Source organism: Sorex araneus, chromosome 4, assembly GCF_027595985.1.
Source record: "Sorex araneus isolate mSorAra2 chromosome 4, mSorAra2.pri, whole genome shotgun sequence".
Lineage (NCBI taxonomy): Eukaryota > Metazoa > Chordata > Mammalia > Eulipotyphla > Soricidae > Sorex > Sorex araneus.
This window is the reverse complement of record NC_073305.1, coordinates 76,347,026-76,364,829: the sequence shown is the minus strand read 5'-3', so window position 1 is coordinate 76,364,829 and position 17,804 is coordinate 76,347,026. Positions and strand designations below refer to the sequence as shown.

The 17,804-nt window shown below is 60.7% G+C and overlaps 1 protein-coding gene across 1 annotated transcript in view; it reads left to right on the top strand.

The window, feature by feature from the left end:
* Nucleotides 1–349: 349 nt before the first annotated feature.
* The window catches only part of C4H6orf132 (chromosome 4 C6orf132 homolog), a 37,076-nt gene continuing 19,621 nt past the window's right edge, over nt 350–17,804 (top strand). Inside the window, exons 1-2 of the mRNA XM_055136684.1 lie at nt 350–494; nt 12,544–12,650. Of these exons, the coding sequence (XP_054992659.1) occupies nt 350–494; nt 12,544–12,650 (252 nt within the window). The remainder of the gene's footprint in view (nt 495–12,543; nt 12,651–17,804) is intronic.

The following is a 17,804-nucleotide window of genomic DNA, read 5'->3' as shown; positions in this document are numbered from 1 at the left end:
CTGACCCGGCCCTGAACCCCCGCGCGGCCCCTGTGCGCGCGCGGGGCGGGGAGGGGGCTCGTCCCGGGCAGGGCGCGCCGGCCGGCCGGGCGGGGTCCCCGGCCCACCCCGGCAGTGCCAACAATGGGCCGTTGTGGCGAGCGGCGGGAGGGCAGGAATGCGGCCGGGGGAGTTGGCGGCGGCGGGGGCGGGGCCGGCCCGACGGCCGCCCCTACCTGGCCAGGTAGCTCGCATTTCCCGGCGCGCGCGGCCGGCGGGGCCACGGGGAGCCGCGCGGAGCGGAGCGGCCAGGCAGGGCAGGGCACGGCAGGGGCGCGGGGTCCTCTGGACGCGCCCGCGCCGCGGCAGCATGAGAAAGAGCCCGACGGTGCAGGGCACCTTCAGCAAGCTCTTCGGCAGGAAGCACGCCAGCCCCGCGGGCGCCTCGCTCTACGCCACCAACCCGCCCTGGATCTTCGCGCAGGAAGCCCCCGACGAGGGCCCCCGCGACTTCGGTGAGTGCGCGCCGCGCGGGGACCTGCGGGGCGGCGGGGGGCCTGCTCCGGCCCGCGGGGTCCGCGCCCCGGGGGTGCGGGGGGCGCCCGGTGCCCGCCGTCCGACCCCTCCTCCGGGCCCCGGCGGCCCCCGGGTACTCCCGGAGCTCCCCACCCTCCTCCCGCGCGCGCGCTGCCCGCGCTCTGCTCTGCCCAGCCCCAAGCCGCGGCTTCTCCTGACTCACGGGGGCCGAAAAGGAGGTTGGGGTTGTGCGACCCGGGGCGCCCCACACCGGACTGTGCAGGGGAGGCCCCCAGAAATTAACAGCAGGTGTGGCTGGCGAGCGGGGTCCCAGGCTGTGCCGGACTGTCCCTTACAGGGGCAGCACACAGGTTCTTGTGCTGTTAGTCTACGGGCTCAGACCCAGGAACCCCAGATCAGGGGCCCCCTCCATCCGCCACCCCCACCCCCAGCTGTGGCCCGGCCCTGTCTTCAGTCACCAGGAAGCGTGGCAGCCTGGTCCCGAGGCTCCCTTACAACCTCACTTGGGTCTAGCTCCGGGGGGGCCCTAAGGGCTGGGGGAGGAATTCACCTCTGTGTCAAAGGTTCTGGACCCAGGGCGGCTGTGGCACCTCATTGTCAGGTATGTTCACTGACTTTTAGGGGCCCCTGTGCCCCGAGTGTGTAGTGTAGTGTAGGGGGGGTATACAGTCTCAGCCCCTGTACCTGGATGGAGGTCAGTGCCCAGCTTGTCAGGGCCAGACACAGGGTGTCACCCACCTTGCTCCGGCCAGAGCTAACACAGCTAACTGGATGCCGCTCAACCCCCTGGGGGTCTCTGATAGCCAGGAAGGGGCAGGCAGGAGAGCTAACTTCTGCAGGGCATTCCTGCAGCCCGCAGCACCCCGGACTAGCACCACTGGGCTTCGGAACCTTCCAGCACAGGGGTCTCCCTCTCTTTGGCCTGCACGCCCTCCCGGCCAGCGCCCGTCCCGCCCCGGAACCACTCCCGTGGGCACTGGCTCAGTGACTCCACACCTCGCCCCCTTAGCACCATTGTTCCTGTTTGACAGATGAGGCCCAGAGAGGTGAAGTCACATGGCCAAGATCACACAGCTTGACGTGGCCACGCCAGAACTCTCTGAAGTGCACAATTCAGTGATTTCTTGGCCTACAGAGTTGTGCAACCCCCTGCTTTGAGAGCTTTTCTGTGACGCCCTCATTTTCCTCCTGGGTCAAGTGTTAGAATCTGGGCACTGGCGCTCCAGAGGGCATAGCCGTGGCCAGCTGGCTGAGCTAGCGTGGGGGGGGGGGGGTCAGACTGAGCATCGTCTGCCTCAAGCAGGCACTTGCCCCTCCTCACATTTATCAAGGGGGGCCATGGCATGGCTTAGCTAGTTCCCTGCTTTGTTGTCTGGACTGCTGGTGGGGGCTGGTCCCCCGGAGAGGCGGGGAGCATGGTGTCCTGTCCCTCTAGCCTGGGCAGGGCTGCGGGGAGGGCGGGAGGGGGCTGTCAGCTCTTCCCTTCCCCAGGGCAGGGCTGGGCCCCCGCTGACTCAGCCTGGTGGCACCCTGCACACAGAGGCCTAGAAAACAACCTGTGCCTGGCAGGGCGGCTCCCCGTGTTTCCGGGCTGTTCCCCAGGGTGCCGGGGTGGGGCAGAGGTGTCCCTCCCTGCATTGGGAGTTGGGGACCAGGAGGGGCCAGCATGAAGGGGCCTGGGACGTGATGGAAATGCTAGGCCGCTGTGACCCCTGTGGGGGTTAGCCAGTGCTAGGGCTCAGCTGTTTCTTCGGTGACCTGGGGGTGATGTCCACGGCTGCCGGCTGATGACAGCTGGGGTCTGTAAGGCTCTCGGGGCCGGAGCGATAGGACGACGGGGAGGGCACTTGCGCTTGTCTTTCCTGTGGCCAATCCAGGTTCAATCCCTGGCATCCCATATGGTCCCCCAGGTACCACCAGGAGTGATCCCTGAGTAAAGGACCAGGGTAAACCTGAGTGCTGCCATATGTGGTCTCCCCTCACCCCCTAAGGGGAGAGAGAGAGAGAGAGAGAGAGAGAGAGAGAAGGAAAGAAGGAAAGAGAAAGAAAGAAAGAAAGAAAGAAAGAAAGAAAGAAAGAAAGAAAGAAAGAAAGAAAGAGAGAAAGAGAGAAAGAAAGAGAGAGAGAAAGAAAGAAAGATGGGGCTGGAGCGATAGCACAGCGGGTAGGGCTTTTGCCTTGTACGCAGCCGACCCGGGTTCAATTCCCAGCATCCCATATGGTCCCCTGAGCACTGCCAGGAGTAATTCCTGAGTGCAGAGCTAGGAGTAACCCCTGTGCATCGCCGGGTGTGACCCAAAAAGCAAAAGCAAAAAAGAAAGAAAGGAAGGAAGGAAGGAAGGAAGGAAGGAAGGAAGGAAGGAAGGAAGGAAGAAAGAAAAAGGAAAGGGTTGCAAGTCCAGACTGGCCCTGGCTCAAATCTGGCCCATGACCTGTTTTTGTAAATAAAGTTTTATTAGAACAGATATCACACCCATCAGTTCTCCTCCTTGGCTGCCTTCCTGCTCCACCGGCTGTGCCCCACTCTGCAGCCCGAAGTGTTCCATTGCTGGCACTTGACAGAAAGCAAACGCTGGCTCCCGTGAGATTAGTGTGAGCGGCACAGCCCCAGCTCCGAGCACTCCCTGCCCTGCCTGCTTGGCCCCACTTCCCGACGAGCCCTCTTCTACGCAGAACAGAGGAGGCAGACTCAAGGTCCAGAGGGTGGCAATCACAGCCCCTGGGCCTGGGGAGCCCAGGGCCTTCTCGGGGCTGTTGGCTGGCTCTGGCAGAGGAGGGAAACCTCAGTGCAGGGATGAGTAAGGGCATTTCAGACGCCCTCCCTGCCTCCCCCCACCCCTCCCCGCCTCCCCACCGTGACTGTGTTCATATTAAACTCTGTTTGCACAAGATAGTCTGAGGGCAGCAGTACCAGGCCAATAGTCAAATAGTGAAGGGGCAATGAGCTGATTTTCCTCTTCCTGAACATATACTGCAGTCCTTCTTGAGAGGGCTTCATGCCATGCGGTTGCCATCTTAATTATGCCCTCTGTCCTCTTCCAGCCCACGCTAGGGTCTTAAAAAGCCGCTCGGTTGTTTTCCTAATGCATGAGAAAGCAGATGGGGATCTCGGCTGAGATGATAAGGGAACCGGGCTGCTGAGACAGGGCCAGATGGCTGGGTTCCTCAGTGCCTCTAGGAGCCATTGAGCTGCCCGTCCCCTCCCCGGCACCGCAAATTCTTATTTGCTCTTGCTCTTGCCTTGGTTCTCCCGGTAGCTGTCCATAGGTACACACATGTAGATCACCTGCATTACTCAACCTCGGGCCGATACTTTGTTCTGCCGCCCGCAGATCTTTCTCTCCAATTCCGGCAGCTTGGAGAATGCCAGTTCCCTTGCCCAGGTGGGCCGGGCTCGTCCTTTGCTGCCATTCCCAGTGCCCTCGCTCAGCAGTCTGGGAGAGCCCCTGAGTTCCCCAGGGTGGCTGCTGCTCTCGGCTCCGTGACCTTGGGTCTCGGGTTCTGTTAAAGGGTGGGGAGCGGGCGAACCCAGTTCCGGCTGGGGCCGTGAAGGGGCAATGCTTCCTCCCCGCCCTGGAGGTGCGCTTCACGCACCACACACACACACACACACACACACACACACACACACACACACACACATACACACACACCCCTCCTAGTGTGCTGTGGTTTGTTGGCACTCTCCGCACACACACACACACACACACCCCTCCTGGCTGCCCCATTACATAAGCCCCTCTCGTGGCTGTCAACTTCCGGAGTTCTTGCCCCCCCCCCCACCCCGCTGCAGGCTGGCTCTGCGCCCTCTCTCCCTCCCAGCAGCTAATCAGTAACAATCTGATCCCCTTCACTGGGATCAATTATTTCTCCCCACAGGCAGCAGCCCAGTGCGCTGTTCTCCACGGAGGCGGGGAAGGCCCAGATGGGTTCAGTGACCCACGGGGTTGTGCGGGGCTGGCCTGCAGGCACGCAGCCGTCGTGCGGCCGGTGGGCAGCCCCCCGCACGGGTCTGCAGACACTCGGGGTTGCCACGGGGCCGGCAGAAAGCTCTGTGGGCTGAGCCCCACCCTCCAGGCCCAGCCCAGCCCCTCCCTCCCCGCCCCTCCTCCCTGTCCCACTGCTGCCCAGCCCACGTCCCCTCTGCCCTTGGACAAAGGCCTCTCTCTGTGTGCCCAGGCTGGCCTGCTGGGGCTTGCTGGGCCCAACTGGCCTTTTCAGGTTTCTGTCAGGTGGACCCATTAATTAGCGAGAAGGGCCTCATTAACGCCCTCTGTGGCTCCTCCCAGCCCCCATTGCGCCCCGCCCCCAGAGACCAAAGACGGCTGCCCCGAGTGGGTGGAGCGGGGTGGGGTGGGAGTTGGGTTCACAGTTCTGGGTTCCTCCAGTTAAGAATTGAATCAAGGCAACCAACTCTCCCGCCAACGTCTCGCCCCTCTCAAGGCTCTGGGGGTGGGCAATGTTCCTGGACATTTGCAGCCTCCCACTGTCACCTCCTCATCCCTCCCCTCCCCTCCCCCACTCTCCCCATCCCCCAGCTTCTGTCTTTTCTTTTCTGATTTTGGGAGGCTTCCTACAAAATAAGAGTGATTGTGCCCATTTAACAGGTGGGAAGACTGAACCCCAGAAAGTGTCCCGAGGGGCCAGATTCCTGGTGTATCTGCCTTCCTCTGGGCTTCGCCAACAATCTAGTCTCATCCTGGGAAAGCAGGAGATGTACGGAAGCGGGGAGGTTTCTCCCACCCAGGTGTCCATGTGTTGTGTGTCCCCACTCCCTGCCCCCGCCCTTCTTTCCCCACCCTACAGACAATGACCAAAGGGAACTGGAATCTGCATCAGATTCCTGTGTATCAACCCTCCCCTCCAGCTGTGTGGCCTCAGGCGGGACACTAACCTCTCTGAGCCCTGGGCCCGTCCACCTGACAGAGACAGGCTGTTGTCCCCTGTTAGAGCCTTGCTGCCCTCGCCCCTGAGGAGCCCCTGGGCTGGGGGGAGAGCAGCTGGTCCGGCCTCAGCTCCGGAGAGGGAAGCCGACTCCAGGCTGGCAGGGCTGCGGCTCAGGTCGGGAAGCTTGAGCCCACCTCGCCGGTCACTGCCGCGCCCTGAGCAGCTTCACCTGTGCTGTGGGGCCTGCGGCCACTTGAGCTCCCTGGGCCTCAGTCTTCCGGTCTGCAGAGAAGGCAGCTCTCCACCTCTCCCCAGCAGAGCCTGCCCTGCCCTCCTGCTGCTTCCGGGGCCACTCACACGGAGTGGGGGCCAGTGGGAAGCCATGGGAGATGAGGCACACACCACACACACACACACAGACACACACAGACACATACAGAGACACACAGACACACACAGACATACACATGCATAGACAGACACACAGACACACATATGCACACAGACACACATACATGCATAGACACACAGACACATAAGACACACACAGACACATGCACACGCATAGACACACACAAGACACACACGTACACATGCACAGTTACACATACCGCATATACAGACACACACAGACACATATACACATACATGCACACAGAGACATGCACAGACACACACACTCATGCACAGACACGCACGCGCACACACACACACACACCTGCACACATGCGCACACACACTGCAGGCATGCAGAGACACAGACACACTCACGCATGCACAGACACACACACCGCACACATGCAGAGACACACACAGACACACACGCACACAGAGAAAGAGGGGAGGAGAGCGCAGGGATGCCCAGGAGGCCGGCCCTCCCAGCTGTGCATACAGCTTTTCTGCCGGGCACCTGTCGCACACCCACCTTGCTCACTTCACACCGCCACTGTGGGGTCCCACTTACCAGAGCTGAGGAGACAGCGTCGAGGTCTAGACACACCCACAGCAGAAATGAAAGCGGCCCGAGGGCAGCCTGGCTTGCACGCTGCTGAGCCGGCAGTCCCCCGGCCCCCCCCGTAAGGCCCCATCCTGAGTGCAGGGCCGGGAGTGAGCCCGGACACAGTGGGTGTGGTGTGGCAAAGTGCGGAAGGAACGCTTTGCCCGCACGCAGCCCCAGACAGGGCCCACCCAGCAGGCCAGGGCTTACTCCTGACTCTGTGCTCAGGAACACCCTGGCAGGGCTCGGGACAAGATGGGATGCCAGCCTGGGCCGACCGCAGGCAAGGAGGCGTCCGGCCTGCCAGGTCGCTCGGCCACCTCCCCCACATTTAGAGGCACCGGAATCCAAGCCCAGTCGGACTCACAGGTGAGGCCTTGCTCGCACCCCTGCCTCTCTCCCCCAGTCTGCCTCCCCCCTCAGACGGGAACTTTGGCCCCTCCGGTGAGTCCCGGGCAGACCCTCCTCAGGCCGTGGAAACGCGCTCTGCTGGTCACACGGAGATGGGGGCAGCCAGCCCCAAACAGAGTCACTGCCCGGGCGAGGGGCGGCCCCGTGGGTCTTGGATATTTGTTTGCTGTGTCAGCTAGGTCGGGTCTTGAGGGGAGAGAGCACGCGGGAGCATGGCTGTGGGCGGGGGGGCTCAGGCCAGCAGAGGGGCCGCTCTGCCGAGCGGATCAGACTTGGCACCCAGAGGCCCACCAGCTGCCGCTGTGTTAGCTCATGCGGTTCTTTGAGATGAATGTCCCAGGTCACCTGAGTTTGCCTCCCGGGATGGTGAGATGATATGAGGACCCGCCCTCCCGGGTGTGGGACACCCAGGGGTGGGGACGCTGTGGGTCTCTGTGGCCGCCCGGATGCCGGAATTGCTCCCCAAGGCACCTTTTTTTGGAGGCATCTGAATTGTTTTGTTCGGTTGGTTCGAGGCGGCTACACCCCAAACTTGGGGTCTTGTTCCAGCTGCTGCTCTGGGGATCGTGCGGTGCCAGGGATGGAACCCGGGGCCCCACATGTGCAAGGCCACATGCCCAGCTCTGTGGGCTTCTGAGCCTGTGACGGACATACTCCCCCGCCTTCTCATGGCCCCAACGGCCCTTGGCAGACCCCCCTCTCAGATCTGCGTGGCTCGAAACCTCTGAAAGCCCAGGGATGTGTGGCTCAGTGGTGGGGAGCCTGGTTTGATCCCCAGCACCACCCCACACTGCCCAGAGCAACCCCAGCACTGGCGGTGTGACCTCCTGGTCACCACGGCAAGGACATGCCCAAGGATAATGCCCCTCGGTCGGAGGGCCCGGGGAAATGACTCCAGGGGCTGGGGCACACGCTTTGCAAGTCCGCTCTCAGAAGTGTGGGCTGTCCCCCCTCCCCCGCCCCATCTCCCCACCCCCTACCCCAGCAGAGTTGGGCCCTTGCTTTGCACACAGCCTGCATGGTTCGATATCCAGCCCCCCAGATGGTCTCCTGAACCCCGCCAGGAGTAATTCCCGGGTGCAGATCCAGGAGTAACCCTTTAGCATCACTAGGTGTGGTCCCAAAACAAACAAACCAAAGAGTGCCCCCCACCCCCAACCAAAGACAGAGAAGGGAAGACAAAATAAATGATGCTCTAAAGAAAAATAAATAGGGGGGCTGGAGCAATAGCACAGCGGGTAGGGCGTTTGCCTTGCATGCGGTCGACCCGGGTTCAATTCCAGCATTTCATATGGTCCCCTGAGCACCGCCAGGGGTTAATTCCTGAGTGCAGAGCCAGGAGTAACCCCTGTGCATCACTGGGTGTGACCCAAAAAAGCAAAAAATAAAAAATAAATAAATAAAACGGAGGGGGGCGGGCTGAAGTGAAAGCACAGCAGGTAGGGCATTTGTTCGATTTCCAGCATCCCACATGGCCCCCCGAGCACCGCCAGGAGTAAATCCTGAGCACAGAGCCAGGAGTAACCCCTGAGCATCGCCAGGTTTTATTTGGTTGGTAACCAAAAAGCAAATAAATAAATAAAAGGGAGGTGGGGTGGAGAGATAATAAAGGCAGGTTAGAGCTCTTGCCTTGTTCTGTCCCTGGCACTGCAGAGGGTCCCCTGAGCCCCCCGGGAGCCCATCCCCTCACACCCACAATCCCAAACAAAGAAACAGAAACGTTTCTGAAACCCTTAAGAACTCTTTCACTAGGGAAAGGATCAAGCAAAGAGGCAGGAAGACAGAACCGGATTTTCCAAGCAGACAGGACAGATTTCCTGTCTGACCGAGGGTCCTGCAGGGGTTCAGCAGGGCCTGCCCAGCCTTCCCTATCCCCCAGTGCAGCCCGGACTCCCCTCCAGGCCCTCAGGAGCCCCTTGCCCTGCCCTCAGCTTCCCAGATCCGCTAGTCTGAGCCAGGCTCCTGGGCTTGGTCAGGAAATGCCCCAGGTGGACCGATTGTCTTCTCTTTAGCTGGAACTTGTCCCTGAGTCTCGGAAACTCCTGTCCTCAAGCCCTCGGAGGCCCCAGCTTTGGTGTAGCCACAGCCGCCTCCCTTGCTGCGGCCTTGGCCAGCTGGGCGCAGAGTGCAGGAGTGAGGGGTCTCGGGGACGTCTGTGGGGTCCTAGCTATCCCCCCACGTTGTTTTTCTTCTATGAGGCCACACCCAGTGGTGCTCAGGGCTTACTCCTGACTCTGTGCTCAGGGAGCGCTTTAGGCAGGACTCGGGACCATATGGGGTGCTGGGGATTGAACTAGGGTCTGCCACGTGCAAGGCAAGTGCCTTACCCTTGTACTAGCTCTCTAGCCCCCAATCTTTTTCCTCTTAAAACCATGTTTTGGGGGAGGGGGAGCACATCTGGCAGTGCTCAGGCCTTATTCCTCGCTCTGTGCCCGGGGTCACTCCTGACGGTGCTCTAGACCGGCTGTGTGCGAGGCAAACAACCTACCTGTTGTAATAAAGCAACATGTGTTGGGTCCTGGTTTTGTCCATTTTCCTGAGCACCAGCAAGACCCGGCCCGTCCTGGGCGTCCAGGGGGACTCTGTTTCTCCGCCTCCGCCCACTGCCCTCGGCCACTCACGGTCCCCTCAGAACTCAGCGCCCAGAGTGCCGGCGGGGTGTCCCCTCACTGCCCCTCCTCCCCGTCCCGCCTCCCCTCTCTCAGCACCGGGCAACCGAACGGCATTTCTCGGAGGTGCCCACAGCCCCCTCCTGCCTCCAGCACGGCCCCTCCTCCAACAAATTTCCCAGAGAACAGCTGAGTTCTTAGAAAGGGTTTTCCTGCTCAGTCACCGCAGACCAAGCCACAGGGCCTCCGCACCAGGCTCAGTCACAGACTCTGAGGTGGGTGGGGAGTCGGCCAGGGGGCTCAGAGGGCCGCGTCACCCTGGCTCTGGCCCGGGCCGGGGCCAAGCCCTGGGCTTCTCCTGCCCTTCCTGGCGCTGCTGCCCCGTGGAGCTCTCGCAAGCGGCACCCCTGCCCTGTGCAGCCCGGCGTCACCAGTGTCACGCTTCCTCTGAGGCCCGGAGCTCATACCTGCACCTCTCGGGGAGGGTGCGTGCGCCCGCTGCACTCGGGGAAGGAATGACCGCGAGATGCCTAGAGGTGTTGCAGCCCACCGAAACGGCTGCCCTGGGAGCTTCATTTACTCTGTAGCGCTCACTGGGGTCTGGCTTCCAGGGCCCCAGCTATCTTACTATCCTTATAACCGCCCCGGGGACCCTGCGTCAGACCCCGGCACTGGTGTGAGTGCCCACCCCACCTGGGGCATGTCTGGGACCTTGATGTCCACCTGGCACCACTGAGAAGCATCTGGGAGATGCTGGTGCCATCTGCAGATCTTGGTTTGTTTGTTTTTTTTTTCTTTTTGGTTGTTTTAGGGTCACACCCGGCGATGCTCAGGGCTGACTCCTGGCTCTGCACTCAGGAATCACTCCTGGTGGGCTCAGGGAACCATCTGGGATGTGGGGATCAAGCCCTGGCTGGCCCTGGGCCAGGCAAGCCTCCTCTCCGCTGTATTATTGCTCCAGCCCCACATGCAGATTCTTGAAGCCGGGGCAAGGAGTAGGTGTGTCCAGTTATCTCTAGCTTTGTCCTCTCTGATAAAGCCAAATCGATTTCTGTGTGTGTGTGTGTGTGTGTGTGTGTGTGTGTTGTTGTTGTTGTTTTCTTTTTTCTGGCTACATTCTTCAGTGCTTGGGGGACCGTGCATGCTCCCCCACCCTCTAAGTGTCAAGGGGTGTGAGGAGACACACTTGCAGAACTTGCCTTTGGGTCCCTTTTAAGAGATAAGGATTTGGGCCAAGCACTTGCGTGCGTGTGGGACACCTGGGTTCCATTCCTGGCAACACACACACACACACACACACACACACACACACACACACACACAGTGAAAAACCTTCACTGGCTCAGAAGCAATTGCATCCAGTAGCTGGGGGCTCCAGGCTCCAGGAGTCAAGCAAGCCCCCGAGGCTGCCCAGCGTGCTTGGTGGTCCGTGATGCCAGGACTCCCTGACAAGCCCCACCACTTTGGAACAAGTCACTTGACTGCCTTGCAGTGATTTTTCCTAAAATCAGGTGCAGGGGACAAATGGGATGCCCATGAATTCAGTGTTCCTCGCAGTAGATGCTGGTTAACTGTGATGTTGACCGTCTTTCTCCGGCCATACAGGGCAGGGAAGGTCCCTGGGGCCCTGTTGAGTGGACAGGATGTCTGCTTGCAGGGCCCAGGGAGATGGTGCAGCAGGCAGGGGCTTGCCTTGCTCACGGCTGACCAGGTTTGACGCCCAGTTCCGCATGTGGTCCCCCTGAGTGCAGACCCAGGAGTAAGCCCTGTGACCCCTAAACAAACAGAAGTCCTGCTTGCTCATGGCAGCGTCGCTGGGACCGACAGGACCCTGGCTCTGCGTGTACGGCTCCTTTGGGAGGGGTGTCTGGGGGTCGCCCCCGTGTGCTCGGCTGAGGCTGCTCGGGTTCAGCAGTGCTGGGGACCCCAGTGCGTGCTCCAGAAAAACATGTGAGTGGAGCTGGGGGTGGAACCCAGGTCTCACGCCAACAGAGCGCGTGCCCTAGCACCAGGCCAGGCCCTAACCTAAGCGGGTGCTGATTTGGGTTTGGTTTTAGTTTTAGGCCACACCCAGCGGTGCTCAGGGGTCACTCCTGGCGGGGCTCGGGGGATGTGTGGCGTCAGGCTTGGGTGCCTTGGCCCCTTTGTTCTCTCTCTCTGGCTCTCTCTGGCCTTTGAATTTTTTTTTTTGGTGGGGGGCTCAAACCCAGCAGTGCTCAGAGCTTACTTCTGGCTCTGCACTCAAGGGAGCTCAGAGGACCATGCTGGGACTGAACCTGCCACGCTGGCAAGCAGCCCTCCTGCTGTGCCGTCACTCCGGCCTATGAAATCAATTCTCCTGCGTGCGCGTGCTCCTGAGGGAGACAGGCGAGGACGTGCGGACGGTTGCTCCCCGCTCCCCACTCTGAACACAGACCCGTGTTTCCAGGAGGGAGAAACTCCATCGCATCATCTTTTCTCGGGAAGGGGCCAGTCACTTTTGTCAGCTCCCACCTGGCCCCAGCCCCTATAGGCCCCACAGCGGCCCTCTGACGGTGGCACCCTTGGTGCTCCCATTGCACAGATGGGGAAACTGAGGCCTCGGCAGTCCAAGCAGCAGGGCAAGTCTGAGCCAGGGCTGGCCCCTGCTGACCTTCTCTGCCGGCTCCACCCTGCAGGCCACATCCCCTGCATGCAGCCATACCCGCGTCCGTTGGACGTGGGGGTGTGTGTTCAGAGTCTGAAGGAGAGGCTGGGCCCTCCCCCGCTCTCCTTGTTCCAGATTAGAAACTCAAACACTTGAGAGAGAGGAGCTGACTTGTTTTCCTCCCGCTGTCAGAGATAAGCTGCACTGGAGCCCAGGCCAGGTCTCGGCCCGCCCCGGGGGAGGACGTGAGAGACGATGGCTGGGATGGGGGTCAGGGAGAGGTGGCTACTGGGGCCCAGAGCCCCAGCCCCTCCCAGCCCTGCTCTGGGGGGCCCTGTGTGAATCCCGTGGGTATCTGCTCCATCTCACTGTTGCGCAAGAGAGCTGAGTCAGACAGGCGGGGTGCGGGGGGGGGGGGGGCTCGTCCTGCACCACGGCGAAGGGCAGGCTTGCTGCCATGGGCCCCCGTTCACCTCGTCCCTCTGTGTCCCCCCCAGATGGGATCTACTACGGAGACGGGCGTTTCAACACGGTGAGTGAGTGTGGAACCGCCACTCTGAAGGCGCGGCCGAGAGTGCGCCCCCTGCTCACCTTCCTGCCACTGGTGAGTACCTGCCCCCACGGGCCTCGCTCCGTCCCTCCCCTCCCTTCCTATGCCAACCCCACGGGCCCAGCCCTGCCAGGATGAGCGCCAAGGCCAGCCTGCAGGGCCCTGGACACAGGCGGTGCGGCACTGGGTCCCTCCAGCTGAGCAGTCACTCACGGCCACTCTTGGCTGCCTGCTCCGTGCCGGCCCACACTGCAGGCCCACACTGCGGGCGGGGTGTGCAAATGCTGGGCTGGCAGGAGCATGGAGAGGGGAGGGGAGGAGTCAGGGACAGAGCCATAGGCCAGGAGTCAAGGCAGGCTTCCAGGAAGAGGTGAGTCCTGACCTGTCTGAGGACAAAACACAGAAACCCTTGGGAGAAGGGAACTGGGACAGATATGTCTGAGCGTCTAGAACGGCACAAACCAAAACCTCCCGTCCGGAGCCCATGGCTGGGCCCTTATTCTTTGATGAGACAGAGATGGGGAATGACAGCAATGTGACAGGGTCAGTCTCCTGAAGGAGAGTTCCGGGTTTTTCTGGAACACAGCACAGCCCAATAGAAATATCAGTGTGAGCTCATGTGTGTCATTTAAAAATGTCCAGCAGCAATGGGCTGGAGAGATGGGACAGGGCTTAAGGCCTGGTTCACATCCCCAGTACCATGTATGGCCCCTACGCTCTGCCAGGAGTAAGCCCTGAGCACTGCCAGGTGTGGCCCCCAAACAAACAGCAACATTTTTTAAAATTTTTTATTAGTGAATCACCGTGAGCTACAGTTACAGACTTAGAAACTTTCGTGCTTGTGTTTCAGTCATACAATGGTCGAGTGCCCATCCCTCCACCAGTGCCCACTCTCCACCACCAATGGTCCCGGCATCCCTCCCCCTACCCCACCCCGCCTCTGTGGCAGGGCATTCCCTTTTGCTCTCTCTTTCCTTTTTTTTTTTCCCTTTTGTGTCACAGGGGTTACTCCTGGCTCATACACTCGGGAATTACTCCTGGCGGTGCTCAGGGGACCATATGGGATACTGGGAATCGAACCCGGGTTAGCCACGTGCAAGGCAAATGCCCTACCCGCTGTGCTATTGCTCCAGCCCCTATCTCTCTCTTGTTTTGGGTGTCAAACAGCAACAAACTTTTGAGCAGCTATGTTGAAAGCAAAACAGAACCGGGGCAGAGAGACCATCCGAAGGCCTGGAGAATAGGCCTGGCCCGCAGAGGTTTGATTTCCACCCTGCAAGGTCCCCTGAGCACCTCTAGGAGTGGCTCAGGAGGCCTTCCTCCCTTCACCCTGCCCCCACGTAAAAAGAAAGAAGGCAAAATGAACTTCGAAAATACATTTTACCAAACCAAACCTCTTCAACAGATGATGACTTCAGTGTCTACCCTGCGAAGGGGTCCTACAGGGACACTCACTCTCCCTTCCCTGCTCTTCAGACCGGGGGGAGTTTGGGAGCAGCCCCTCCACTTCCGACAGCGACATTTCAAGGGGTCGCTTGAGCCCTGAGGCTGGTGGCGACAGCTAGGGAGATCTCGAGCCTCAAGGGTCAGCCCCTGTAAGCCCTCGGATCGCTCCTGTCAGCCCTGGTCCTGGTGGGGACAGTTCTGTCTCCGGGGTCACAGCCTTGTCATGAGGGTGTGTCCCGCCCAGACCAACAGGACATTCATCCTGGGCCGAGTTCTCAGGACTCCCGCAACCACTGAGCCGGTGCCCGCAAGCGTGCGGGGCCGCGTCACCTCCCTGTTCCAGCAGCAGAGGCCTCTGGCTTGTCTGACTCACCGCCAGACCCCGTCTCGACACGCTCCCACGTCTTAGTTCTCCTTAAGGGTCCCCAGGCCCCAGGGTGGACAGCCGGCAGGACACACATCCCTGAGAGGACAGTTTCAAGTCAGAAAAGCAATGTGGGGCAGGGAAGGGAAGACAGCGCTGAGGGCTGGGAGGCCCAGATTCAATCCCCCACACCACATGGGCCTAGGGCCCCGCAAACGAAACTAGGGTAGATAAATAACAGCACTGTAGCACTGTCGTCCCCCCCGCTCTGTTGTTCATCGATTTGCCCGAGCAGGCACCAGTAATGTCTCCATTGTGAGGCTTGTTGTTTCTGTTTCTGGCATATCTAATACACCACAGGTAGCTTGCCAGGCTCTGCCGTGCAGGCGGGATACTCTCGGTAGCCTGCCGGGCTCTCCGAGAGAGGCAGAGGAATCGAACCCGGGTCGGCCGCTTGCAAGGCAAACACTCTACCCACTGTGCTATCGCTCCAGTCCGAAATATACTAAAAGTAACAGCAGTGCATAAATATTACGACAAACAGAGGAAGGACACCCCCACCTGAAAGGTAGAAAGCCAGCGCCCCCCCCCACCCGGCCCTCCCCACACACTTGTTTCCAGAGATCCATAAAACCATTCCCGGAGTCCACAGGCAAATGCGGACGAGATCATTTCCGATTCGTTTTAATTAAACTTTAAATTTCACTTCTGATTGTTAAAGATGAATTAGAGTCTATTCCCTCACCATAGCACCCTTACTCAGAATTACAGAGAGGTGCGCCCCAGGATTGACATGTCCCTACCTGTCATGAGGGCCAGGGTCCCACCCCTTCCGGTTCCTGCCTCGCCGCTGGGGCCAGGCAGCCCTCCTGGCTTGAGGCCTCCGATAGGTGCTGGTCTGGCTGTCTCCATGGCCGGTGCCACAGGCACCGTGGCTCCTCCTGGACAGACTAGCCCCGGCTGGGGAGAGCCAGAGAACGAGCTTGCCCACAGAAAGGGGCTGGAGAGAGAGAGGACAGCAGGGAAGAGCCCACCCCACCTCTATCCCCGGAGCCCCCATCCCAAGTACCAGGGGGAGTGACTCCTGAGCACAGAGCCAGCGGGCAGAGCTGTGGAATAGCAGGTAGGGCACTTGCCAGAGAGAGAGAGAGAGAGGCCAGAGCCATAGCGCAGCCAGGGGGGCCCTTGCCTTGCACACTGCAGACCCAGGTCCCGTCCCCGGCATCCCACATGATCCCGAGTCCGCCAGGAGTGACACCCGAGTGCAGAGCCAGGACTGAGCCCCGAGAACTGCAGGCTGTGGCCCCAAAATGAAGCAAGAGAAAGAGAAAGAAAGTCCGCCCCGTGCCCTGGTGAGGGGCGTTGTTGTGGGCTCAGCCCCGGGAGGGCCCGGCCATGGCTGGGGTCGTCCACTCACCCCCGGGGCCTGAGATGTGCTCCCAAAGCCCCTGGCAGAGGCCCCGGACTTCTCTGGCCTGCCGCCCTCCCCTCTGTGCAGAAAGAAGTTTGTTCCGCACCCCGCGCCCTGCACGGTACCCGAAGCTACTCACTGGCCGCCCCGGGGTCACTTCAGCGCAGGGTGGGGCCAGGGAGCGGGTGCAGGGTTCACGACCCTCTTTGGGAAATACCAGTCTCGAGTGTCTCCTGTTTGGGCGCTGCTGTCTGAGCCCCCACTTTGCAGGGAGACACGAGCACAGAATGGGGAGGTCCCAGAGCCCGCCTGCCGTAGAGCTGGGCCTGGCAACCGGGCAGCCGGGCTGCGACGCTGCCCCACACTCGAAGACAGTGAAGCCTGGAAGGTTCTTTCTCCCGTGGGGTCTGCCGGCAGAGACTCCTCTGCAGGTGACCCTCTCCCACCAAGGGTTTGATGTGCTGGCTTGGGCTGGAACTCCTTCCCTTCCCCTGAGAGACCATGGGACAGCTGTGTCACACACACATACACGCATGTGCGTGCACACACATGCACACACACACACACATGCACAACAAAGTCACACACACAGATTTCAGGCCTCTGGGAGGCCTGCCTGAACGGCTTCTCAAGATACTCCTGTAGATCAGGGACCCCGGGCCCAGTGGCCCAGACCCTGAGGCCATCGCATGACTCAGGCCGCAAGAACTAGAGCAGCCCGGCACCCTTCACCACCTGCTCCGGGTCGAGGGGAATCCGTCATCTCTTCCTCGGGCTTGGGGCCAGGCCCTTTGCCTTGTCCCAGCCAGGGCGAGAGGGCAGGAGGAAGCGCCAGAGCCATGCGTGGGTGCGGGTCACACACCAACACGTTTGCCCCCGCCCTCGGGTGCCAGGGTCAGGCTGGGCGGGGATCTGGGCTGGTGGCCCGGCCCTCCCCTCCCCTCCCACACTCGCACGTCCTCAGCTAGGCCTCAGTGGCAGCCCCCAGGAAGCCAGCACAGGGGCTGGGGAGGCGGCGTCAAAGGGCTGGAGCGTGTCTGTGCCGGGCCCTGTGTCACATGGCCTCCCAGACACCCCTGGGTGCCGTCCTGCTAGCCCCCAGTCACTGCCGAGAGTAGCCCCCGGTCCCCTGGGCACTGCTTGGAAGTGCCCCCTTCACACACTTCCTCCCAAATAAAGGACCCTGGCAAAGCCCCCATCTCTGCCTGCCGCCAGGTTGGTTGCCTTCCGGAAGCTTCCTTGTAGGGGTCGAGGCAGGAAGCAGCCAGGGCCGGGGGTGGACGGTGCTGCTGCCAAATGCCCACTCACTCAGTGTGCAGTGTTCCCAAGAGGGCGCCACGGACAGGGGGGAAGGAGATGGCACGGAGCCTCCCAGGGGTCAGGGGCAGTAATGAGCCCAGGTGCAGTGGGGTGCTCTCTGCTCGGTCACTCAAAAGCATGGATTGGGGGTTGGGCAGGGATGAGTGATTTTTTTCTTTTTCCCAGAAAAGAGGGAAGTGGGTCAGGTAAGTCCTCTGAGGAGGACTGAGACATACCCCGTAGGTTTCCAAGGGCCAGTTATGTAAGCTCGTGGGGTACCCTCAGTGCTGGCCCGGGGCCCAGATGGGTCCCCAGGGAGCTGGCAGTTCTGGCCCTGCCAATGGGTTGTGGGAATGCCGAGGGCCAGTCCGGTGGGTGAGACACTTGCCTTGCGTGCAGCCGACCTGGGGTCAGTCTCTGGAACTACATGCGGTCCCCATTTGAGCTCAGCCAAAAATAAGCCCTAAGCATAAGCTGGGTGAAGTCCAAAAAAAGTTTTTTTTTAAATTCTCTAATTGGACCTGAGAGATCTCTCATGCAGAGATTGCTTATTGTGTTTGTGTGTAAGTTTCACATGTGGGAGCCTCAGGTTTGATCCCCAGCACTGCATGGTCCCCAGGAGCAGCCCCCTAGAACTGCTGAGTGTGACACCCGTTTCTCTGGCCCTCACGCGCCCCCCCCACCCCAG